The sequence below is a fragment of the Osmerus mordax genome, chromosome 3, assembly GCF_038355195.1.
Source record: "Osmerus mordax isolate fOsmMor3 chromosome 3, fOsmMor3.pri, whole genome shotgun sequence".
In the NCBI taxonomy this organism is placed as follows: Eukaryota; Metazoa; Chordata; class Actinopteri; order Osmeriformes; family Osmeridae; genus Osmerus; species Osmerus mordax.
In genome coordinates, this window is record NC_090052.1 from 18,710,194 (window position 1) to 18,736,418 (window position 26,225).

General features: G+C 47.0%; 3 protein-coding genes across 6 annotated transcripts in view; 2 read left to right on the plus strand and 1 right to left on the minus strand.

Annotated features, from left to right (window-relative positions):
* The first annotated feature begins 1,561 nt into the window (after nt 1-1,561).
* On the plus strand, nt 1,562-3,357 carry LOC136940673 (dexamethasone-induced Ras-related protein 1-like). Its single transcript, XM_067232915.1, has 2 exons — nt 1,562-1,916; nt 2,072-3,357. Exons 1-2 carry the CDS (start codon nt 1,646-1,648, stop codon nt 2,596-2,598), a joined length of 798 nt encoding a protein of 265 aa, XP_067089016.1. The 5' UTR covers nt 1,562-1,645; the 3' UTR covers nt 2,599-3,357.
* Nucleotides 2,834-4,050, minus strand: LOC136940674 (mediator of RNA polymerase II transcription subunit 9-like). The gene is made up of 2 exons (XM_067232916.1): nt 3,957-4,050; nt 2,834-3,713 (listed from the first exon to the last, which is right to left on the minus strand). Exons 1-2 carry the CDS (start codon nt 4,037-4,039, stop codon nt 3,494-3,496), a joined length of 303 nt encoding a protein of 100 aa, XP_067089017.1. The 5' UTR covers nt 4,040-4,050; the 3' UTR covers nt 2,834-3,493.
* An 11,905-nt stretch (nt 4,051-15,955) lies between these two features.
* LOC136940611 (ubiquitin carboxyl-terminal hydrolase 22) overlaps nt 15,956-26,225 on the plus strand; it is a 26,522-nt gene continuing 16,252 nt past the window's right edge. For 2 of the 4 annotated variants that reach the window (XM_067232814.1, XM_067232815.1), the window contains exons 1-2: nt 15,956-16,348; nt 17,336-17,368. In XM_067232814.1, the coding sequence (XP_067088915.1) occupies nt 16,229-16,348; nt 17,336-17,368 (153 nt within the window). In that variant the 5' untranslated portion in view covers nt 15,956-16,228. The remainder of the gene's footprint in view (nt 16,349-17,335; nt 17,369-26,225) is intronic. The other 2 variants (XM_067232816.1, XM_067232817.1) reach the window with 1 other exon arrangement.

Consider the following 26,225-nt stretch of genomic DNA (forward strand, 5'->3'; position numbering starts at 1 on the left):
TCATTCCAGCCAGATCAATATCAACAACAACCCACCATCTACGGTTAACAAACCATGTTTTTTTCAGGGGAAAGGGATCTATAGGGTATGCCAGTGTACCTCTCTCCCCCAGAGAGACAGCCAGATCCAGGGTGCAGGTGGAGGGGTGAAACAGAGGCCATGGCTGATAATTGAGTAGAGTGGCTGAGGGGCTCCTGAGTCACAGGCGCTGGACTCTATGTTTAGATGCCTGTAGGGAACTTGGTTGCACAGATTGGGTTTTCAATCAATGCTCACAGGATTGGAGGTTCTGAGATACCTGCATGATGCTGTTTCCCACTGAGACTTACTGTGCACACAGACCACTGTACAGTCCTGTCCTCCCCTGCATCCACACACACATAGACACAAACATAGATAGACAACAAAGAAACAAAACACATGCTTTCTCCTAAAGTAAAACTCTTTCATCTTCCTCTGCCTAGTGCTTCATAAGAGAGTGTGTGTATTATAAATCATGCTCAACTCGATCAAATATGACGATACAATTGTACAAATATAATACTAAAGCAACATGGCGAGGTACATGGCAGGCTTCAGAAATGTAGCAGAAAAACTCATGGGGTAGAGTGAATTATGCATTCTTTGTCAATCTTTTGAGAAAGGACTGGGAATATAAACCGGGAGTCAGTTGGCTGAGCGGTGAGGGAGTCGGGCTAGTAATCCGAAGGTTGCCAGTTCGATTCCCGGTCATGCCAACTGACATTGTGTCCTTGGGCAAGGCACTTCACCCTACTTGCCTCGGGGGAATGTCCCTGTACTTACTGTAAGTCGCTCTGGATAAGAGCGGCTGCTAAATGACTAAATGTAATATAAGATTGTCAATAAATTCATGAGTATTGCTGAGTCTGAACAATGACAACTGAATTGTTTTTTTCCACGTTTGCGTACGTGTCCAATAGTGCCCTCATCTGGTCGCCAACCCACGATCTATAGATAAAGTAAAACGCTCAGGCTTGAGCCTTGGCCCCATGAAGAGACTGACTTCAACGCCAACTGCTGCTGGTTTCAGAAAACTTGCACTGGTGAATGCTAGCCCGGCATATACATTTTTTAAGAGTAGGCTACTACTGCATTTGTATTATTTTGGTGCAACAGAAATCAACATAACCAACAATAACAACAACCATCCGACATTATATGACCCTTATATTTTATGTTAAAACCCATTCAAACAGCTATAGACTTGTTTGTGCAATGACATTACGTCTGATAGAAAAATAAATTGTGTATCGCTCTGGTGAGGGAAAAATAACCTAATTGTATTTGTTTGTGCATATATATCTCATGCGCATCAAATACACCAGGTAAAGCATTTGATTATTGACAAATATTGAGACTACATTAGAGAAATTAGTCCGACCCTTGCTCAAACTAGGTCGGGGCAGACTGACGCAAAAACAAGAGCGTAGAGTGGGTACCATATTAACTACATTTTCTCTTCACTTGATGCGTAAAGGATGACGTGGTAGGGGGAGTGGTTGCCTTCGACTATATATTCAGTCGTCCCTGTCATCAACTCAGAGAAGTAGAGTACAGAGAACTTAACTAGAACTAAACAAAAGCTAAACTGAGCCTCTCTATTGCGCAGCTTCTGGGTGCAAGCATGATCAAGAAAATGTCGCCATCCGAGAACGAGTTTGACATTCCGGCAAAGAACTGTCATAGAATGGTCATCCTGGGCTCCACAAAAGTTGGCAAGACAGCTATAATCTCCCGGTTTCTCAACGAGAAATTTGATGACCAATACACACCAACTATTGAGGACTTTCATAGAAAATTCTACAGCATCAGGGGGGATGTGTTTCAACTAGACATTTTGGATACATCTGGACACCACCCGTTCCCCGCCATGAGGAGACTTTCAATTCTGACTGGTAAGTTTTGCTTTGCAGTTAACAAACTGGTAATAATGAATGTGCATATAGACGTCCACATAGAATAAAAACATATCTGGAATGCGCTATATACTGCGTAACTTTGTATTGTTTTTAGAATTGTGGTATTCACTGTACTTTTTGTCTTTTCTCAGGAGACGTGTTTATTCTGGTGTTCAGTCTGGACAACAGAGATTCATTCCAGGAGGTGCAGCGCCTGAAGCGACAAATATACGAGACCAAGTCATGCCTCAAAAACAAGACCAAGGAAAATGTGGACGTCCCGCTGGTCATCTGCGGCAATAAGTGTGACCGGGACTTCTACCGAGAGGTTCAGGCAGAGGAGATTGACCAGTTGGTGGCCGGCGATAAGCAGTGCGCCTACTTCGAGATATCCGCTAAACGGAACTCTAACGTCGACCAAATGTTTCAAACTCTCTTCACCATGGCCAAACTGCCCAACGAGATGAGCCCGGACCGTCACCGCAAAGTGTCCTTGCAGTATAGTGAAGTGCTGCACAGAAAGTCGTTCAGAAGCAAGAAGTTCAAAGATGGGGATGCTTACGGGATTGTGGCACCTTTTGCACGGCGACCAAGCGTGCACAGTGACTTGATGTACATAAAAGAGAAAGCTATTGGTGGAAGTCAAGCCAAAGAGAAAGACAGGTGTACTATCTGTTGAGGACTGTGCAAATATAAGCACTTGAGAAATAGACTGAAAATGAGACGCAACACGCGCACGAAGCCTTTAGTGTTCAAAGTACGGGAATTATCTTCCTCAAACTTTGTAAGTGCTCAAACTCTGAAGGCGCAGTCTGAACAGGGACAGACAGTCATTCGCTTGTCCCGATGAAGCTAGCGCGCTAGTACACTTCAGCAACATAGGCCTACTGAATCTACATCTGCCTACTGAATGAAGAAGTGACACTTTATTGACAATTGTTTACATTTTTTACAATTTTCTAAACCGGACTGAACTTGAATGTTTGTTGCCTAATGAACAAATTAGATTCTGAATGTATATTTATTCTTATGCGTTTACTTTTTCAAAAAAGAATTGATGGAAAAAATAAAATATGAAAATCTAAACACGTTTGTGCTCATTGGTCACAAATATGAAAGCAATGCAAAGCACAAACACAATGAATTTGCTCAGTCATACAGATACGCCTACAAGGCTACTACATCCCAATCCCTAGTCTCGTAAGACATTTAGCCTCAATGTAACCATGACGTGTTGTTGATTTGTGAATTAACACTAGATTACGTTGCTTCAGTTCCTCAATATATTTTACATTGACAAAATACAAAACCGGAATAAAAGACACAGAATATCTTATCTCTGGACATATTCGTTTATTGTATAGACAAAAAGTATAAAATAACATTGTAAAAAAAAGATTGGTGGTGCAAAGAAAATATTGCCCATTAATAAACCCATTGCACATAATTTAGTTGTGTGTGTGTGTTTTCTTCAGGAATCGTTCCGTTTCAGTCATTCATCAAAACCAGTCTTCTTAGACAACTGGAGATCCACACTGCTCCACCCTGCTTGTCCGCGAGCGTCTTAATGCAAGTCACGACGCTTTGGGTACGTCAAACATACACAGGCTCTTGTACTTCTGTAATAACTGGTTCTTGGTGTGAACCTGCTCCCTCAGTGTGGCCAGCTGCTGTTGCTGCTCTGCTGGACTTGTTTCAATTCCGTGCATGGTTGAGATTTGCTCGCGCGCCTCTTGGATCTTTGCTTTTAGTTTGGCCAGTTCTTGATGCACATCCTGGCTATCTTTATCCATGCTTTATCCAACATAGAAACAAGGAAAATATAGATTAATATAATTTAGTAATATAGGACACATGACTGTAAAAATGTAAACAGTCGGAACCAACGATGACACTGTAGCATGTGGTTTGCCAGATGAGAGTCTACCAAGCTACTAGCTTAAATCATGTTTGCTAAAGCGTTCAACTAATCGCCCTGTCAATTACATTACGGATACTGAACATATTTTACATGTACATGATTTGCGTGAAACGTACCATTTTATAATTGCATGGACTAAAGGCAATACAGAACAATCTTCGTTATCTTTCTCTCTCTTTGTCTGAGCCACCGCCATCATTGTCGCTGTACGTAGCATGGCGCGTACGATACACGTCATCAATTAAGAATGGAGGAGGTGTGGAAAAAGATTACAAAAACACCTTTAGATAATTGTTTTAAATCTTTCTTTTCTTTTTTTTACATTTTATAACAATACAAAAAAACTGCTAAGTGACTAGTGTGTGAACAAGGGTTTGTGACACTAAAAGTAGTTGCAGGTTTTTGCAATTATGAACTTGACCTTTTGAAGGGTAGCCTCCTGATAGCCTGCTCCTTATAACAGTCCCTAGCAACTGTCAGTAGTCTATCCAAACAGCTATGTGCTGGTGTGAAACGCCACAATCTGCAATCATGCGGATTGGTAAACCATCCTAGCCTGTGCAAACACAAGATGAGTAAAATGTGTAGGATGAGCATAGATATAGGTCAATTCTGTTCAACCATCCAATAATGTTTACAGTTTAGAAAAGATTGCTGCCAAAGTTGTATTGAGGTCATGGATGTGAAGATTTGCTCAGGCCTTGTGAGCTCATGACTAAACCTGAATACTTCAAACCTGAATACATGAAATCAGGAAGTAAGTGACTAAATGTAAAATGACTAAATTTAAGTAAGGAAGTTCCGAAACAGGTATGTTAATCTGTGCATGTCTGTGTTTATGACAAATGTGGAAGTCTTACATTCAATATTTTATTAATTTAGCAGATACTTTCATCTAAAATGAAATACAAATTGTGCATATAGTAAAAGCAGCAGATAATCAAGCACCAGAAGTGCACAGTTCTACAAGTAGTTTAGTGGAATTATTCTGTGGGAAGCCTAGTTTTCCTCAAATTTGAGCAGAAAAGGTGGCCCATTTTCAGGGGCAGAAGTCAGGTGTTATTGCTGCCCTCCTGTGTCATAGTCACCCTTATCTATGTGTGTCAATGTCTCTGGTGATCATTACCCTATCAAGGGCCACCTATCTTAACCTAGTGCACTGGGCTTTCGAGTCACATTGACCTGATTCTTTTCTTTGTGCCCGTTCGAAGAGGATTGAATAATGTGTTTGAAGAATGATAACCATTTTGATAGACTGGGGCAGGATAGACTCTCATATGTAATACCTAATGGTGACATATTTTACAAATTAGAAATGGACTGTTGTAATTACCCACAGAATGGATCTAGCGGTGAAGCCAGCCTACAAACACACATGCACACACACACGCACACACTCACACTCGCACACATACATCTCATACAGCTGGCAGAGATGGAAACCACAGGTTGTGTGGACCAGATGTGATAGACTATGGAATTATGCTTTTCCAGAAGCATTTAGCTGATCAAAGTTATGGTCAATTCTTACACTTCATTCGTCCAAAAACTGGGTCACAGTATGCAATCCCCGCCCGCGCCTCAGTCCCTCCAAAGGTCATTTAGTTGCTGTTTGGACGTATGATTTGTAGAGAACTAAAAGGATTTATATCATGCTGAATATGGCTGGAACCTGGTGTGTAATGACCTACTTCTGTGTCATTGAATAGGAACAGGATGTGTAGATTCAGGTCAAGAGACAGAATAATATTAATCCAAAGAGTGAAAATAAGATTTCATATTACATATTTCATTTATCTCCTTCCAAAGCCAGGCATGAAAATCTAATCAAAAGCCCTATCATTGTATTCTGCAAAAGTAGCCGTGCTCACAAGAATAACATAAGACATGACAGTATGTAAGACAGTTTGACAGTAATTTTGGAGTGTTTTTGATGTGTAATTCTATTTCTGTAGTGGTCAGTTCATGGACAGCTATCAGACACTCTGTAAGTCTCTTTGTTGTTGTAAATCAGTGACATAACTCAGGAACATCCTCCTGGGTAGTGTTATGGGGCCCTTCTGTGTTTGTGCTCTGAATGAATGGACTTTATAGTACATGCTGACTATAGTATTAAAATTTAACAATGACCATGTTTTTGTGAAACTCAGTTAATGGTTCAGGAAATTATAGTTACAACATCACCCATGAATAGCAACATATAACAAGCGGATGTTTTTCTATGAATGTTTGGTAACACTTTATATAAAGTCCATATGCTAATAAAGAGTTACCGAATGTTTTTCCATACATTCTGCTGAGAGTAGAGGGCCTTTCAGATTATATAAAATATATACATATAAAATATAATCTGATGCAATTTCTAGTTTACCAGTATTCAATTACGTGTAGGAAGTTTAAAGGATTGTGCCAATTGATGACTCACCTCTACTAAAACACACAATGAGTTCACAAGGAATGTTGAGACTTCTGGGAGTGAGTAAAATAGATCATACATAATAACAATAATCAATAAAATATTATGCTGTCAAGATCTATTTTACTCACTCCCTGAAGACAGGTGGATGCAGACAAGAGAACATATGAATATTATTACTGAAATAACTTAAATGTGAATGTGTAGTGAAGGCTCCAATAGCCAGCATTCATATTTTACCTCAAATGTTTGGTGTCGTGAGCATTGAGGGTGCACCTGACACTGTCAGGGGAATTCAAACTGCTGGTGGAACAACCTATTTAAAATTCTGCAGTGTTGCTGGGGATTTGCGTAGGTAGCTCGCTAAAACAAAAGGTTTTATTATTTGACCTAATTTGTGCTTCATGTTTGTCACATAAATGGTTTGGTGCAGAGTTCTTTGAAAACACCTGGAACCAACACTGAACCTCAAGTTTGGACCGAACTACAAGGGACCTTCGTGGCAGTTGAATGACAACTACTCTTGATGACGAAGTCAATCTTTTGCCGTTTTAAATTCAGTTGTTATCATGGCATGCCTTTAAAAAATAGGGATAGAGTGACTTTACACACAAAGTGTTGATCTGTTACACTTTAATTTCAAATATGTCCTCTGACCCCTACATTTTAAAGAAATGCAAAACAAGACACACACTTTGACACTCTTACTCTAGGCAACATGAATTGCACCATCAAACACCTTCCAGTAGCTAGTCATCGTTTCCTGCCCTCCTGCCCTTTGACCCCTTAGCCCCTCTCATGCAACTGTAAGTGAAAGCTCTGCACTGTCAGTCCAGAGTTTCTCAAGTATGAGCTCGACCAGGGTCTCAGACATCTATGTTGTGTGTGTACGTGTGTGTACTACCTACAGAATTGGGGTTCACTAATTTTCCACAGGTACACTTGCACTTATAGCTGTTCATGTTGTTTAATTGTAACTTGTTTAACTACATGCTCTTATGGTTCTTCCCTTTGGCACTTACTTTGGTTGTTCACAATGTGTGCTTCATGTTTTTGGCTACTCGCAATGTTTTTTGGCTATCTTGTTGTTATGATCAGTGACCTATGCACTTTGTAAAGCTCTCTCTTGGAAGTCGCTTTGGATAAAAGCGTCTGCTAAATGAATAAATGTAAAATGTAATTCAGCTTGATACCCTCTTTTTTGCCTTTCTCCCACCGTAGGAGTGTAACCCCCCATCAACACTTTCGATTGTGCTACGATTATGCACCTTGGCCCTCGAGCTTGTCAATGTGAAAAGAGAGGGTATAGCGTGAACGGTGCTGAACCATCATGCTCCTCTACCCACTCTGCCTCTCCTCGCCACATCTTCCGTAGGAAATGACTCACTCCTTCTACTTTGGCGGAAGACGTCAGAGGCGTCTTTCCTCTTAGGCAGACAGAGTGATGTTAGGAAGCGACACACACATGCAAACGACCGATACAATAAACGCTTGTCATATTTTCTCCATAGAAACAAGCCGCGTCATTGGGAGGAAGGGCTCTCGGCGGCCTTCTTGTTGAGGAGTTTAGAGCGTAGCACTGTGATGGGATCCAGCCCCTATGCAGGATCATATGGGTGTGGCCCTTGGTCTTCAATGTGGAGACCAGTCACATGGTTGATAGTTAGAGTGATTAGTGACTGAACAGCTTCATACTGCTATCTATGACCTTTAGAGGAACTCTGTTTAACATGACAATGCCCCATGCCTCAACATTTAGCATAAGGTGGATAACACAGTGCGTACTATTTTGATGATTTGCATCCCAGCATTTCTGTGTAGGCTGGATTTATAGGAATTTGTTGTGGAAGCTGTCAGAAACTATGCTTGAAGTCGACATACAGAAAATTTAGTTAGATAGATATATATTATTCATCCCTTCCTTCCTCATGTTCAACTTCACTATGAATTTTATAAAAGCGTTGCTCGGTCAGAGAAATGGTTGTCAGGAAGAAAGGAGGAATTCATAATTAACCAACACTAGTTTAGCTTCATTTGTCCTTCAGGATACCCAGATTGGCTTTTCAGGGAAAACCCATCAGTGTCAATGGGTGTTCATTTACATTTAGTCATTTAGCAGACACTCTTATCCAGAGCGACTTACAGTAAGTACAGGGACATTCCCCCCGAGGCAAGTAGGGTGAAGTGCCTTGCCCAAGGACACAACATCATTTTGCACAGCCGGGGATCGAACTGGCAACCTTATGATGGCTGGCCCGATTCCCTCACCGCTCAGCCACCTGACTCCACATTTACAATGGGGAGACCGGCTACTTGCCTTGACGGGCTTGTTTCATTATTTCTTTCAACCTCTCCATATCTCAGGGCATGCAGAGTTAAGCAGCTGAAAAGGCCCATTTCTATAATAGAACAGTTTTTGCCTTTAGAGGATAATAGGTCCACCGCTGCTGTCACACTTTCAATTTTTCCCGAATCATTTTGATATCGATATAATTTGCCAAAAATTGGCAGAATTCATTCGTTTTACAAATAGGTCATTGTAGATTTGCCTATTCCTTTGAACAACCAGTTCTTTCACATTGGTCATCAGTGTGTTATCCTCGACAAGTTTGTGGATTTTAAACTGGTCATGGGTTGCCTATATCCCTTTTATGTGGGTAGTAATGGTAGTTTAGGTAGCCTACAACATGGCAAATACATTAAATTGCCATACATTTATGAAACCTAATGTCAATGTCCTGCCAAAGCAAATTCCTTGTCTGTGCAAACTTTCATGGCGAATAAATCCCATTCTGATTCTGATAAAACCTTCTTACATGAACCAGTTTCTGGGTAACTACTGTCATCGCAGTTTACAGACCCTTAGAGATGAAGAGGGCACCTCCTGCCTCTCCTCCACCATCTGCCCCTTATTCCTGCACAGTGGGCTTTCCTTTATACCCCCTCCATCTTTTCCTCCTCTCTTCCTCCCTTCCTCCTGCTCTCCGCTCTGTTCCCACGCCCTCAGTCGCCCAGCGCGTGTCTCCAAGCCCGGCCTCGTGTCTGCCTCTGACCCTGGCTTGGATCCTTGGCTCTCGAACACCTGCCTTTCAGCTGCTCTGGGTGGATGGAGGGGGAGGACACTCAGCTGCGGGGTGATTGTTAGTTTTGTGCTGTGCTGGGTGGGTGGCAGACAGGGTGTGTCATCACCCTAGTGAAAGGTGTTATACGGTTTCCCCTTCAAGGTTGTGTTTCTTTTGCAGCCAATAGGGTGTCTACTATTTAGGATTTGAAATGTGCCATTTATTAATAGAAAAGTGGATAAATGCTATTGCTTTGACTTGGTGGGGAGGGGAGCTCAGGCAGATATGGGAGTAGAGCCCTTGGGAGTGGGGTTGGGGTGTTAAACAACCTCAGAAGAGACAGGGAGGAATCACAAGTTCACTACCATGTCTGGGAGATCAGTGTACTAGCTCCAGACTCATTAGCTTTTACAGCCACAACAAATTAAGCTGTCTTTATAAATACTGTCAATCATACCCACACATCTTATTCCTTTCAGGAAATGATCTTAATTCAATATCCAAACACAGTTTTCATTGATGGCTCTGGCGAGCCTGTTAGAACTAGTTTGAGGCAGCTGTGCGACAAGGAGGCAACAGAGCCTGTGGAGAGGGATGCTTGCTCTCGGAGAGGAGTCACCAGCAGCAAGCTGTGCTGGCCAGCTGTCCCCGATTGGGAGCGTGTGTGAAGTAGCCTTTCACCTTCTCTGGCCACACTGACTTCAGACACACTGCCCGGGAAGGTGCGTCATGTTGGACACTGTGTGACGCGTGTGTGTTGTTACAGTAGACCGGTTTGAACCGCATTTGTCCAGTGGACGATGCTTGAGTGTCTGGTTTGGGTTTTGCTCTGTTTGAACAGATGTTTGCAATCTCCTTCAAGGTGCACGCGGTGGTTGAAGGGGTTCAGGTGTGAATGTGTAGAGATGGTCATAAAAACAACTTGATGTTTTGTTATACAACACAAGTACAAGAAGTCTCTATAAAGAACACACAAAGAAATTTCTGTAAACAGTGTGTTGAATACCATGGATAGAGAGTTGAATATAGATGGCTGAGCGGTTAGGGAATCAGACTATTTATCAGAAGGTTGTCGGTTCGATTCCTGGCTATGCGAAAAAATTACGTTACATTTACATTTAGTCATTTAGCAGACGCTCTTATCCAGAGCGACTTACAGTAAGTACAGGGACATTCCCCCGAGGCAAGTAGGGTGAAGTGCCTTGCCCAAGGACACAACGTCAGTTGGCACGGCCGAGAATTGAACCTGCGACCTTCTGATTACTAGCCTGATTCTCTAACCGCTCAGCCACCTGACTCCCTACGTTGTGTCCTTGGGCAAGGCACTTGACCCTACTTGCCTCGGGGAGAATGTCCCTGTACTTACTGTAAGTTGCTCTGGATAAGAGCATCTGCTAAATGGCTAAATGTAATTCCCAGCAAGACTTGGCAGTGCAGGGGAGAAACACTGGCAGTTACGGCCAGTAGTTCTTAGGTATCCCATCAGTGCATCAGTCTTGAGTCATAACACTCTGTCCTTTACTACTACTCTGGGACTACTTGTCCATTCCGGGGTCTTGGTGATCTTGATCCCCAAGCCCCTCCTCCCAGCCCCTCGTTGCACTCTCTCAGCGGGCTCCCTCTGCGTCCAGTATGACGTCCCTGGCATCCCACAGCATACCCTGGGTGTCATACTCTCCGAGCGCATCCTTCCAGAATTTCCAGAAGGAAACATTGTTGCTCATATCAATTCATTTCGGATTCCCTATGAAATCTTATTAGCAATGCTGACACGTTATTTTGTGGCCTTAACAACGTGTGTGGGTAGAAAAGATTATGTCTGTCCGTGTAAGAGTGTATGTACGTGTGCGGCGGGGGGGGGGGGGGGGGGGGTGAATACTCTTTGTGTGTTTATGTGTGTGAGCGTATGACATTGTGTGTGTGCGTGTGTGTGTGTGTGTGTGTGTGCCTGTGTTTGCTCCTCAGACAAAGATCCTTGGTCCCTCCAGAGCAGTCTCAGTGACCTGCTCCGTTGATGACTCACCTCACTTCACCAGCCCCTTAACTGATTCATCCAATAACCGAGTTGGCACACGACCCCTGAGGGGCACTGATTGGATGATTGGATCATGTGTAATGAGTATGTAAGGTAAATTAGTTTCAGGATATTTGTTATTGGTTAGAAATAACAAAAGACAAATGAGTGTTTCATACCAGAGTTGATCTTAGCTACTGTTTGACGAAAAGGGTGATTAGCACAAACCACAGGGTTGCATCACCACTCCAGCATTACAACTCAGTGAAAACGTAACAGTTCTCATGTGGGCCTACCAGTCTACTAACTCTTAAGGTCAATACGGCTGTACCAGGGCAACCTGGTTGCCCTGGTACAAAAAATCATATCCCTGGACTGTCATAAGAAACCGTCTTCAATCTAGCATTGAAACACACCGAACAGATGAACCTTTGGGGGACGAGAGTGAAAGATGTCATCCTAGCCTGTGATAGTCCATTTGTCTCTCTCTCCAACAGCAGCCTCCCAAGGTGACGATTCAAGGCTCCCCTGGCCCTCACCCTGAACCCCAAGCTGGGGTATAAATAGATGTGGGATTGCTGGCAAGCAGCAAAGAAGCTTGTTTTGTCTGCCTCTAGGCTCCGAGGTTACCTCTATCATGGCATCTCCACTGTGGCATTAAGATACTGGAGCATGGCTGGCCATCTGTGCTGGTCCCAAGGACCCATTCTAACAGATCAACCTGGAAGTTTCGTCCTTCCGTTTTTTAACGTCGTACTCGAGAGGCGGAATGACGTCATCGTGTAGTGGATATGATGCAATGTGCCTGGTCAAAATACAGACCGTGCCTTGGCACTAACCACAGAAATCATTTTAGAACTGGGCATCTGGTCCAGAATCTGTTCCTTGGTTGTCTGCTGTACTTATGTACAATTTGTACATCGCTTTGGATAAAAGCTGTAAGGTGAAAAAACGATAAATGCAAAATGTAAGTGAAGGAAGATAGATATAGATTTGGAAACTTTAGGGTCATTGTCAGCTGCCTGTGGTTGTAGTCTACTTGCAGTGTTATTTTTGCAATGGTGAGAGGCAGGTTTAGACCAAGCAATATAGTTGCTCACAGTAAAAAATACATCTGTTCAAAACAAGCAAGGTGGTTGGCCGATTTATTGAAAGTGCATTTCTTTCTTGGTCTTAGTAGTTTAGTGTTTGTGTGTTCATTTACTCTCAGTAAAACACCTAAGAGTGAAAAAAGGAAATGCGGGTGGAAGTGAAAAGTTGGCAAGGACTCCAGAGAACTACTTGTTTGTTGTTGTACTTGAGCTCGTATACAGACACACACACACACACACACACGCACACGTGAGGCATGAGCGGTCGTGAGCCCACCCTTTTTCACTCTTCTCTGAGGGCTGAGCTGAATCACTGCAGGGAGGGAAGCACCTCCCCTGTCCCCCTCAGTGAGCACATCACAAGAAAACAGATGACAATCTGGACATGGAGTAAGATGAACACAGCCGCAGCTGGAGAGCGACAACGGCAGATGTAATTAATATATTCTATTGGAGAAACCGAATTTGCGAGACACACCATTTGTTAGACAGCGTAGCTGAACCTCATACCCACTCATATGTTGAGGTCTCTCTAGCAAACCAAAACTGGGTGTTCAAAAGCGATTCAATGAGTCAGTGTCTATCAGTATACAGAGACATTTTCAAGTCTACTGATGCTGAAGTAAAACAATCTATAAATCAATGTTTGAGATGGGTGTTTCATCTCCACGTGAGCTCACCAGCTGAGCAGCTACAGTGGATTCATTCTAATCACCTCCCGGTCATGTGGAGCTGTTGGTGGATGATCAGACTTTTGTACATTCTAATTTTTATTTAAGATCCATATGTGTTTATGCATTGCACCTTCCTGCCACAGTAAATTCGTCGTTTGTGTGAACTTACATGTCGAATAAAACTAATTCTGATTCTGACAATACAATCCTGAAGGATGGGACCAGCCAGAATCAAGCAGAACCCCTAATCCTCTGACTGTTGACGTCTGTCTCAAAATGGTCTCAGTGATATGCCCTTATGTCTACAGTCTTCATAGCTGTTTCCCTCAACAACTTTCCTTTGATAGGCCACAGAGAGATGAGCCCTCTCTATTTCCTAAAAGTGGAGCATTGACACAGTTCTCAAATTATCCTGATTTAAGTGATGTTGTTTAACTAGGGAGTCAGATGGCTGAGTGGTTAGGGAATCGGGCTATTAATCAGAAGGTTGCTAGTTCGATTCCCGGCTATGCCAACCAAAATGACGTTTTGTCCTTGGGCAAGGCAGGGCAATATCCCTGTAAGTCGCTCTGGATAAGAGCGTCTGCTGCTAAATGACTAAAATGTAACTACCCTTGCGGGGACCAAATGTCCTCATGAGTATAGTGAAACGTGAAAAACTTGTAGGCCCCTTTAGCTGGGTCCCTTAACTTCAAATTCTGTGGGTTTTAGGGGTTTTAGAGTAAGGATTAGAATTTGTGTTAGGACTACAATTACATTGAGGGTTAAGGTTAGGGTGAGACGTTAGTGGCTAGAGTTAACACCATTTTGAATGGAAGTGAATAGTCGGGCCCCACTAGGATAGAACTCCTGTGTTGCAGAAGCTGCTCCAAGGGGTGCAGAAGTGTCAACAATAGCATGTATGGCTGTCACACAGTCCATAATGGTGTTGAGTAGCAGAACCAAATGAAAAGTGACACATCACTAAGTTTTGCCTGACTGATTAACTTTAAGCAGGTTATGTTGGATTTTTGCATCCCCCTGTCCTAACTGTCTTGCCTAACACCTCCGGTCTGTTAGTCAGTAAACACGCTAGATCCAGAGACACAGGTGGAAGGTCAAAATACATTTATATATAAAATACGGAGTAAAAGTTTGAGTCCTTTCAACCCTGGTCCTTTTCCTTTAAATCTTTGTCTTTATACACACTTTTTGTGCCCCAATGCATGTTTCTGGGGTTAGCTAAAAGTTAATCCCAACTTTGTTCTAATATGAATGAAGTGCACTTTCAAGATAATAAAAAAGATATACAGTACATTTAAGTGTAAAGTAAAATGGTTTCTAAAAACTTTGTCTGAAGGTTCATGCTAACTTCAGGTTATTGCCAATTCGAGGACAACAAAGACTGAAAGAGCAGTGACTCAGTGACTAAAGTCTAGTTGAAGCATCTGAACATTTACATTTAGTCATTTAGCAGACGCTCTTATCCAGAGCGACTTACAGTAAGTACAGGGACATTCCCCCGAGGCAAGTAGGGTGAAGTGCCTTGCCCAAGGACACAACGTCATCTGGCACGGCCGGGAATCGACCTGGCAACCTTCTGATTACAAGCCCGCTTCCCTAACCGCTCAGCCACCTGACACCTGAACGCCTTTAAATCGTTGGTCAAAATGTTTGATACATTGATACAATTAGTGGCTGTAAACAAAACAAGCATAAAAGCTATGTCCGTCGATTGTAGCAATTTTCAGGCTGTTGGTTCAAATGTAAAATTGAGTCAACTTTACTGCACAACCGGGGACTACTCTAATTGTATACCGACTGCGCATTCTAGTGGTGTGTAAGTAGAACTACTCCATCCTGAAAGAGTTTAGCAATTTGAATCGGTCGAGGAATCCTGCTATGCAGTGATGTATCCCGCTTGAAAAAATACGTGTGACAGAAACGCACCTCTCTCTATAACAAATACTAGCGCCATCACACACACACACTTACAATGCTTCGTCTTCGTTTATGCTATTACACATTTATTCCTAACAATCACTAGGCCTATCTATTAACCTGTGTATGATCACTGGGTAAACGCTTGTTTGTTGAGACTTACCTTTCCCCCCTATACGGCGCCCCTGCCTGGGAGACTGATATTTCTTCCTGACATGAGGATTTTTAAAAGACTTTTACTCAATATGTCATATTAAATAATAACACAGCAGAGTCAGGATTCATTTCACTTACGTATTGAAATGACTGGAGCTCAGATGGACCTTACTGTGTCCAGTTATCCTTTAGTAAGTACACTATTCAACCACTAGATGTCAGTCTCTTGTTGACAAACTGCAGATGTACACTACTATGTGTTGAAGTAAACACAGGGTCTTCATATGAAATATATCCATATGGAATATAACAGTGTGTAGACGGAGAAATATCAGGTTCACAGTATGGCACAGAGCATTTCCTACTATCTATTCCCCCAAACTGATAGTCCTGTAATACAACACATAGGTAGGCCAACTTAAAATCTTTAGATCAATTTATATCTTAAATTCGATTACATAATACGGCAGAGGATCAATTTATCAATAAATAGGTGTCAACAATCTTTACTAAATGCTTTGACACGTTTAATAAGAAATGTGTTTCTGAAACTTAGCTATAGGTGAAATTAGATTGGTAAGAACGCCTACTCTTACCAATGGCACTAATTTACACCAATAACATTATTTTCATTGCTGCAAAGAGGCGTGGCCTTTACGGGAAACGTGTTCCCCAACTCTTTTGTATTAGCAAATCATGTCTCGCTTTGGGCGGGCTTAGTAGAGCTTGTGGTGTGCTGTTGAAATCAGCACAGTCCAGCTACCATAAAAAAAAAGAAATCTACGAATCGTGTGTAAGTGTCTAAGCCACGGATAAAGGCACTTTTCAAATAGAAAGGGAACACATGTATGAATTCAGAAATTCTAGCTGATATACTGCAAGTATACAAAGGACGTATGTGTCAGATGTCCGACACCGAGTCGTATTTTGGATATTGCCGCGGCTGTCCCCATTTCCAAACGGAAACCATCTCTGGACAGCCAGCTTGCGCTAGCTTCATAATTCTTTAGGACACGTTTCATAATTTAAAAAACAAATTGAATGTTGGTTGTGTCATGAGTCCGGCCGGGTGCTCCCATGTGAACGGTTATAAGGTGGACAATTGGAAACAGAACCTACGAGTCATTTACCAGTGCTTTGTTTGGAGCGGGAGTGCTGAGACCAGGAGACGAAAGGTAAAAACAGAGGAATGCAAAAAGCAAAAATTGAATATTGCCAATGCATATTCAAAGGAATTGGTTATGTGCATATGACGCCCCACACAGTTTGAAGCACTCAAATATGGGATAAATAAGTTGGCCATGAGCATCAAAGCTTGCTGAATGTGTGAGACTGCTAGTGCTAGCTTGGGATGGTCTGTGATCAAGGATCAATTAGCCAGCTAGTAGCTAGCATCCCGAAGACTGCTCTGCATCGCTGGGTAACTTGTATTTGGCAGCCGAAGAAGCTAGTAGCCCTAACAGCAAGCCAGCAAACGTTTCACGCTTAGATCAGACAGCCAGCTAGCTGCAAGTGCTAGCTTTTTCCCTCCATGGGTGATCTACCCCAATGCCTCTTTTAATAGCTGGCTAACTAGCTAGCTGTCTATAAGAGCTAAACAACACATGATGCAAGCTTGCTAAGCAACTACTTAGCATGTTATATTGTAGTGATAATCACTTCAGTATTTTCTCACCGGGTCTAGTATAGCTAGATAATATGCTTACAAGTTCGTTTTAAAACGGAAGTATTGTGTTTTTTAGACGGAAACCTATAGCAGCTACACTTAAAAGGTTCCCTTTGAAGGTTAGCTAGTTAGCTAGCTTTAGTTAGCCAAATCTTTTGTGCTGCCCCCCACACATTGTTCAGTGAGACCGCCCCCCCCCCATCTCTTTCATTCACCCAAGAGTAGTAAAGCAGGGGTCGTAAGCCGCGCACATTTACACATCTAGCTATTTAGTTCCACCATCTGCTGTCTTTCTACATGACAATGTCTGTATGCTAATTTCTTTGGGACAATTTTAATGCTAGGGTTTGTATAAAAAACACGTAAATATGACCAGCCCAACATCATATCATACCAACTTGTCATGTTCATAGTTTATCATATTGTGCATTTCCACTTGCAATCCCAGCACATCTTACATGTGTCATACATTTTTATTTCGTTGTTGATGAAATAGGTGCTTCAGAATGATGCGGGATGGACAGCATTGGTGAGTTGAAAAACCCCTTTTCCTCCTTGCACTGACACAAGCAGAGGTCAGAAATGACCGGCATCAATCGTCCAAACCCATTCATTGTGTTTCCCCAAGGACGTTTATCCCTACAGGACTTGTTGCCAGTCTGAATCAGACAAACAGACAGCCCTGATACAACGTAGATGGGAGAGTGGGTGGTAGCCTCAGAGACAGTCACAGTGGCGGGGCTGAAGCCTCCAGCACGACTCACTCTGGCCATGACGAGCTCGATCACAGCAGAGTTCTGCCCTCGTTAAAGCAAATGGCTCACGCAGGGCCGGGTCGATGGATGACCCTTTGTTTGCACTGCGCCGTGGTCCCCCAAGCCTGGCTGTTAACACGACGCCCCGCTCACTGTTCTGTAGGCCGTCACGATTAACTTTGCTTTTTTTTCGCCCCCTCGTTCTCAGAGTTCTCCTCTGAAAGTAATTAAGCCGGAGCTTCCTCTCCTGCCGCGTGCTGTGCGGGGGAGCGGCGCTCCCGGAGGTACGGTCTAGACTGGGCCAACGGCAGCGCAGCTACAGCAGCCCGACTGGAGCCTTGTCAGGAAACGAGAGCAAACGCAGCTCCGTGGATGGAAGCTGCTGGTCCGCGCCGCACCAGATCTGCTCTCTGCCTCACTGAGCCATTTGTTGGGCCCATCTTAACCCCGGTCAGAAACCCCAGTGGTAAAGACTGGACCACAGTCAGGGGTGCATTAGCCTTCCTATGTCTATCCATAGGCTGGGCTTAATACAGTCGGCTGCAGCCGGACCAGATTAGTGGGTTCTGACTGTGTGTAGGTCTTGCCTGCGGAAGCTCTCCAGCCCTTTAACTCTCTCTCTGACTGTGACGCTGTAAGCATTTGGCACTCGAGTTTGGCTTGATGAATCAGGGACACAGCCCTCTTTCAGTCCTAGATTATTGTGCGGCTAGTTAGAGGAATTCAGGTTCATTGTCCCAAGTCCCCTCTATCCTGTGGTCCGAGTTGAAAGCCTCACTGTCACTGCGCTCGGCCCCTAAACCAAACACTGCCGTCTTGTTTATCGTCAGGATTCGTGGAAGCCGTTGTTGGGTCTGTTATGCAAACAGGACCAAACAACCAAGGTAGGCTAGTCTGTCAGTTACAGACAAGGGTTTGGAGGTCACCTGTGCCGTAAGGGCAAATGCTCTCCAAGTATGTGGTACCCCCAAATCTCTTAAAAGGTTAGTAGCATACACAAACTAAGGGTCAATGCTGAGCATGTTTGCATTAAGGATGGGACTAAGAACAAGCTGTAGTATTTTGTGTAGTTTTTAAAACGTTTACCCACATTTTAACAGAGGGATCCATGGCGTTATTACAGATTCATATGTCATGGCCATATACTGGATTTTTCATGACTCATGGCTTATCTGTTTATCTTGACAACAGTAACCAAACAAGGGTAGGAAACATATTCTGATCTGGGACTAGCTGGTGCTTGAGGATATCTTCCACAGGGCAGCCTCTCCTTCCAAGACACCACTGCCCTTGGAATATTCCTTAAATACAATTGCTGATGAAAATGAGGGTTCTGTTAGGACTGAGTTCCATAACCAGTTCCACTTCCACTCTCTGTCTGTCTCTCTGCCTTCCCATCTCCCATAGTCTCTGACAGGCTCCACGAGCACTAAGCCCTGAGGCTTAGAACCCCCCGAGCTAGCTAGCTGGCTTCCTCCCCCTAACAGGACCGCTGCATTCCCTCTCCACACACAGCCTCCCGGACACACCCTGCCTCTCGGCGCCAGCCCCTGGCAGGTGTAGATGTTTATCATCTCCGTGCTGGCAGGCTCTGTTGCTCTGGCGGGGCGGGGGGGGGGGGGGGGGGGGCAGTGTCTAGGACACCTTCTTGTTAAACAGCTGTCCCGACACCTGTCTGCCATGCTGCTTGGGGCTCCAGGGGGCCATATGGGGCGGGGTGGGCCGGTCACTGATGCAGAATGGGAGAGAGAGCGGTGGTCGGAGGAAGGCATGGATGGAGGGAGGGGTGGATAGATGGAGGGAGGGAGGGGTGGATAGATGGAGGGAGGGAGGGGTGGATAGATGGAGGGAGGGGCGGATAGATGGAGGCAGTGGGGGAGGGAGGGAGGGGCCGAGGGGAGGAAGGCGGGAGAGAGAGACGGCAGGTGACACCAGGAGAAATGATTTTCTCCTTCTGTCTCCACTCAGGTGGGCGGCTTGGCTGGTAAAGATGTGTTGGTGCATCCCTCCTCCCCTGCAATCGATTCACTTTCTCACCTAGCGGCAGCAACACTTTTGTGTATTTACACACGCACGCACACACAGCACAGGCACATCTCACCAGATCATTGCAAACATCACTTATGATTTGGAACTCCTTCATTGAGCGAGGGATCGCGCTGGCTCTTCGGTTGTAGCGCGGCCATACCTCCCCCTCCGACCCCTCGTGGCTACGAACCTCCCTCCTACCGCAAATGCCTTCTCGATAATGTGGCTGGAGAGGGGAAGGGTGGGGTTTGATTGTGACACAGAGACCTTGTTGAATCCATACGGCCAAGCATAGCTCGGTTTGCTCGACTGGGTTCCCACTTGTCTGTGCGAGTCTCTCTCTGTCCTTCCCGACAGGTCTCGCCCCTCCCCCTCCGTTCTTATCAGCTGTCGCTGCGAGCTGTCGCCCTCCCCGCCTCCGGCTAAAATCAATTCTCCGTCGATGCAGGGGAGCACCGGCCGACATCTGTCCCGCTCTCCCAAGTGTCCTGAGCCGGGCGAACCAACATCGGAATTAACGGCCGATTTGGTGCGAGCGTGTAGTCATGGCAACGCAGCGTTGCGAGCGAGGCCACAGGCGTGCAGCAGCACAGCACGGCAACTTTGCGCCCATTTTCCCGTGTCAGGGTTTGTCAACTCCGGTACTTTTTCTCCACGGGTCACGATGGAAGCTCCTGGTCCACGTAGCACCCCTGCCCCACTCCCTGTATTGGAACTAGCAGGAAACCACATCCTGGCAACCCAGCCTGGGTTTCTCAAATCCCAAACCGTTATCCTACCAAGTAAACTATGAACGGTATTGTTCAAGGGTCCCGTCCCCCCGTCCCCCCCCCCCCCCCGGTCCTGAGTTCAGTCCATTGTTGTCCTCTCTAGGACATCACAGAGTCTGTCCTGTACTTTGTTTACACGGCGGGACCATCTCAGCAGTGGCACACAAACAGCCTGGTGTCCTGACGCTGAGCAAGGCATTAAAGATCCAGGGGAAAACAACAAGACAGCACCTCCACCCTAAGGAGCTCTTAATGACCCACTAACAGGAGGCCTATGTGATCCTGACGCTCCCCTAATCATTCTCTCTCTCTCTCCGTCTCCTGCTTTCTCCATCCGTCTCTCCCCGCCTCTAATCTTTCTCCTCTCTGCCTCATCTCTGCGTCTTCGAGTGGTGTGTGCGTGTATGTGTGTGTGATCAGCACGACACCCAGCCGCTGGTTTCCATGGAGCTGAGGGAGAGACGGTCCGGGCGGGGGTTAGGAGAAACTCTACAGTGACGGTCCTCCCGGATGTCGCTTCACGACTTCCTGTTTTTTCGAGGTGCGAGGGAGGAAGTACAGCCCCCCCCCCCCCCCCCCCCAATCCTTTCTTTCTATGTTCCTATTTTCATGCGGCTATGCGGCGCCAGCGCTCGCTTTCCGCGTGTTGCAGCGGGCCCGCGTTCTTTGGGAAGCCACCAGCGCTTTCACGACTCGATTCCGCGTTCGCGAGATTTAAACGCAGAGACGGCGGCGAGCCTCCTCGGCTTGTGTGTCGTAGCGCTGGAAACAGTTCCCGGTGAGGCCACGCTGAAAAGCAGCCCGGGTGCGGAGCGGAACGGATCGAGCCTCGCGTTAAAGGAGGCCTCCGCCTTCCCCATGTTCTGAGGGTACCCGCCTATTTTATAATTCATAGTTTATGAATGGGTAAGGAGGCGGAGAGACGCGTGTGAATATTCATGACGGTCATGGTTATTGATGTGGCGCGCTTTCCCCCCCCGTTCGTGTGCACACGGGGCCCATCTGGAGCACATGAGGCCTGGTGCCTGTTTGAGTCCTCAAGGAACGCGTGCTTGCTCCTTGACTTGATGCTACAGGATTGTGAACTGCAGAGTGAAAGACCATTATGGTTTCCCCTGATCGGATCATGTTGCGGTGGGGGATGGACGGATGGAGGAACGGGGTAAACGGAGAAAGGAAGGAAGGAAAGGAATGAAGGGAGATGAATGGAGGGAAGGAAGGAGGCTTGCGTGGCTGTACGAGGCCCCGCTAATCTCCAGGAGGTGTTTGCGGTTGGCAAGGGGGGGGCTGGCTGTGTCGTGGGAGGCGGGGATCAGCGGGACGTGGCTGGTGATGAAAGCAAGCAGGAGATGACAGCGTCTTCACAGCCTCGGATGCTTTGAAGACGTCTCGGATGCTTTGATTTCCGTAGCTCCGCGATTAAAAATGACATCAAGTCTGACTGATTTTTACCCGCCAAAGCCGTCCGCTAAATAATCTAACGTACGATCAGAGGAACAGTGGTACTGTACTCTACACCACACCCAAACCAGCACTTTTCTCTCTAAATGGGGGGGGGGAAACGAGCCGACGAGTTTCTTTCTGGAAGGACACTGGCTTTTCACCTCCTTCCGTCCAACGTATTACCGTCCTCCCACCTCTCCATCCCTCCATCAGATTTGTTTATCCGCCACAGGGAACTCATCTGCATTTGTTTGAAGCATGGTGATTCATCGTGAGGTCATGGTCCATGTTCAGTAAGCTATCTGCATCACTTTCACCCGGCGCACACCCCTCCCCCACCCCTCCCCCACCCCATCTTGTAGCATCCACAGCGGTCCGCAAAGAAAATCCCTCTTGCGAGAATCTGCTGTGCGTCTTCCTTCCTCTCTCTGTGTCTCTCTCTCCTCCCTCCCCCTCGCTTTCTTTCTTCCGTCTGCCCCCTCACCCCGTGTCCACCTCCTGTTCCGTATCGCCAGTCCGCCACCGTGTCTTCCTACGCTCTCATCCGTGTGTCTCACCTCCTGCCCCCCCTCCTGTGTCTCATCCTTGGCTGCACAGGGCCTAGCTGCAGACAGCAGACAGTGGTGGGTGGTATGTGTGATACGACAGACTTTGGTGTCTGGGCCCAGTCCAGCCGCCCCTCCCAGCCGGACTCGGACCCAGACCTGCCTAGTCTGTCTGCATGCCTGTCTGTGTCTGCATGTCTGCATGGTCGCGGCAGGCTGCTCCAGTCTAAACAAAGGCTTCTGTCCCTCGCCATATCCCGCCCCCTCCAACTTAGTTCCAGCCTGTCCGACCTCCCAGACCACACGCCCGTCTATCCTCGAATGCCTCCCAAGATCGCCTGATCTCACAGCACTCGGGGGGGTTAACGTGGCCGACGCCCCATCCCCTTCTCTTGGTGCTTGTCAGGTCAGTGGTGCAGGACAGGAGCGGAGATGTATGGAGGACACGGTTCCGGCCACAGCCCAGGGCTTTGTCCGTCCAGAAGCCATGCTTTGGGGATCTCCAGTTCTGGAGAGGACGGGGGTGGCAGGCTGGGGCGGCTCTGGGGCGACGGGATGTCGACGGGGAACACACGGCGTGAGGCTGGAGGGAGGGATGACGAAAGGGTTGAGGGAAGGAATGGGGGGGTGAAGGAGAAGGGCAGGAGGGGTCGAAAGGAGGAGTGGCTTGGCTTGGGGGGGGGGGGGGGGGGGGTTGAGGGGTGGAGAAACGGAAGGCAAAAAGGAATGGAAGGGTGGTGTGGTGGTGGTGGGCGGTGGCCGCGGCCTGGTTAATTGGACGATGTTAAACATGGAGCCCGCAGCATCAGCAGAGGAGGAAGCTTCATGAAACATGCATGGTTCAGGTTCAGAGGGCTGCGGCTTAAGCTCCTTTCTAAACTTGCAGGCAGCTGCTGTGTGTGTGTGTGTGTGTGTGAGGGAGATGTATGTACGTATGAACACATCTCAGGCCTGCTCATTGTGACTGTATGAAACATGTTTTTTTGGGGGGGTTTGTCCAGTTAAAGATTACGAGTGTGTGTATGCATGCGCTCATGTACATTTGTCTGTGTGACTGGAGAATTTGGATTGTGTGTGTGTGTGTGTCCATCCCCCCAATGTTCACACTTTACTGGATGAGCTCACTCCCCTCCCCTCCCCTCCCTCCCTCTCAGCCAGGGACTGAACCATGCATCAGTCCACAAGACCACAGGAAGCCATCTTTACCGCAAAGCATGCTGGGAGCAGACGGATGACTGGCGTAGGCGCCGACTGAGGCCCCTTTTTTTCAGATGTGCTTCAAATGAATCCTTCCATCCGTACCTTCTGCCTCCTTTTCATTCCTTCCTTCCCCCTTTTCGGTCTCGGATCGGGGGGGACGAGCGTGGCGGAGGAGCCTAGCTCTCTTTTCTCATTCGAGTGCGGCTCCGTCCTCTTCCAGGCTGACCATCTGGCTAATGACCTGTCAATCACTCACCAGGGTTGTGAGTGAGGGCGGGATGGAGGGCTGAGTGAGGGCGGGATGGATGGATGGATGGATGGAGGGAGGGCCCAAGTAGAGGCCATCCATCAGCTCCAGTGTGGACACTCCATTACTGCCCATTGTCCTGGCTGTCCCCAAGCCCACGGTGAGAAGAGGCAGAGGCCGGGCCTCCCCCTCTGTGAGTCAGCGGAGGGCCGCAATTAATGAGGCCCGGCGAGGCCAGGCTTCATTAGAGCCCCATGGGGCTGTCGTCCTGGTGGTGTTGCCTCCCAAGGTGATTTAAAGTGTTAATAGTCCCTCTGTGGGGGAGAGGGCTATGGAAACGCTCTATAGATTTTCGGCCCGATAATACCTTCCTGTTTTGGAGCTCTGCGGCCCCTGATTGGTGCCCGGGGCATTCTGCCGAGGGGGTTCTTTGTGTTCTCATTGGTTAGGTGATGATGCTCTCAGGAGACCATTCGCTCACTTACCAGGCGGCTGCGTGTGTGCGTGCGTGCGTGTGTGTGTGGACACAGAGGATGGATTTGTTTGAGGGCATCTGGTATCTTTTGAATCTTGACAGATGACTGGTACAACCTTTGTTCAGCTGGGGTGTTTTTGTCCGTACACAAAACACACACACACTCTGCTGCTGCCAGTGCTTTCCTCCCTCCTCATCGTGGGTCGTCCTTGTTGTTGTTTATCGTTGTGTGTTTGTGTCCTCCCTACGCACACAGCGGACTGCTGTTCCATACGCCCACAGTTCAATTGGATAAATGTAGGTTTGGGAGCGGCTCCACTTCCTGACTCGGTGCGAGCTGGCTGTTCAAACAGCCCAGCCTCAGCGCCCTCCTCGCAGGGTGGACTAGCACACGGCCTCGCTCACGCTGCCTGGATGGGACCTGCTTGCAGATCAGAGCCTGCAGGTTTGGCTGCCTGGGCGTCAATGTAGCCTAATTAGCTTTAGCGGTGTTGTAGCTGCCGTCGCAGCTTTACCTCTCTTAACTTTGCCTTTGTGATATATTTGGGGCATGGAGATCTCCTGTAATGAGAGGAATGTTCTGCTTTGGGTTGCACACGCACTCATAGCCTACCTTTTCAACAACCAGGTTGCATCGTACACATGCACCACACACGTTCTTCGCCTCGTCGCGAGTTAGGGAGGGAATCGACCGCCTTTTGATCTTCCCCGAATCAAAAGATGCATCTTGTGCCTGATGCTGCTCACTGGGAGAGCCCACGCCATCCATCTGCTCATCCATCCAGCCATCCATCCGCCCAATCATCCATCCCGTCCCCTCTCCCCGGGTGTTTGCCGGGTGGAAGATCCGAGCGGTTGTCTGCCGCCGGGTGCGAGGGGCGCGGCGCCTTGGATGTGTGACAGTATGAGGCCATGTTGAACATCCTCTCCCGCTCTTTCATCTCCTTGCTCGTGCTCCTACAGCACGAGCCAGGGCTCGCCGTGCGCCCTGCGCGCGCGTGCCGTCAGAGAGCCCGGGAGTCTGCGGGGGACAGAGGGCTTTGCATGGGGGGGGGGGGGGGGGGGAGCCTCTTGTCACGGCGGTGTCTTGTGCTGCTTAGTGAGGCTGACGGACCAGGCGTTGGGGGGGTGGGGGGGGGGAGGAGATGTCATGTAGCTGAGGACTGTGCCCTTGGGGGGGTCAGTCAGCACGCTGCTGGAACATCTACATCACCATCAACAACGCACTGCAGCAGCTTCCGGTCTGCCTCCTCCCCGTCTCCTCTTTTCCTCTGCCTATCTCTCCTCTCTGCCTCTTTCTCCTCTCAGCCTCTTCATCTCTGCCTCGTCCTCCTCTCGGCCTCCTCCTGTTCTCTGCTCCGCCTCATGCCTTCGGGCCCGGCCTCACTGCAGTTCCATGTGGAGCAGCAGGAGGAGGCAGGAGAGGAGCGTGTCGGAGAGCGTGCCTTGTGTGGCTGCCTGTTCAAACAGAGGGACTTTTAATGGCGCCTGTGTGTCGGCCTGAGACTCGGTGGCTTATTGCATGTGAAGGGATGTGATGACTCGCTGCTCTTATGTAGCAAAGGTCTTCTGGTTTATTAGCTAGACCTCCCTGGGTGTGTGTGTGTGTGTTCGCGCAGCTTGAGCGCGCTCTGGCAAATCAGGACTGTGTCCACATCGTTATCACTCAGCCTGTTCACCGTCTCAGCCCAGGACGGCGCAGTTGTGCATATATGAATGTTTTGGCAGAAACGATGAAGAGGAAAAGTGAGGAGATTCCCACACCGTCTCCTCTCTCATGCTCTCTCTCTCTGTCTCTCTCTCATGCTCTGTCTGTCTCTCTCTCTCTCATGCTCTCTCTCCCTCTCTCTCCCTCTCTCTCTCCCTCTCTCTCTTCCTCTCTCTCTTCCTCTCTCTCTTCCTCTCTCTCTTCCTCTCTCTCTT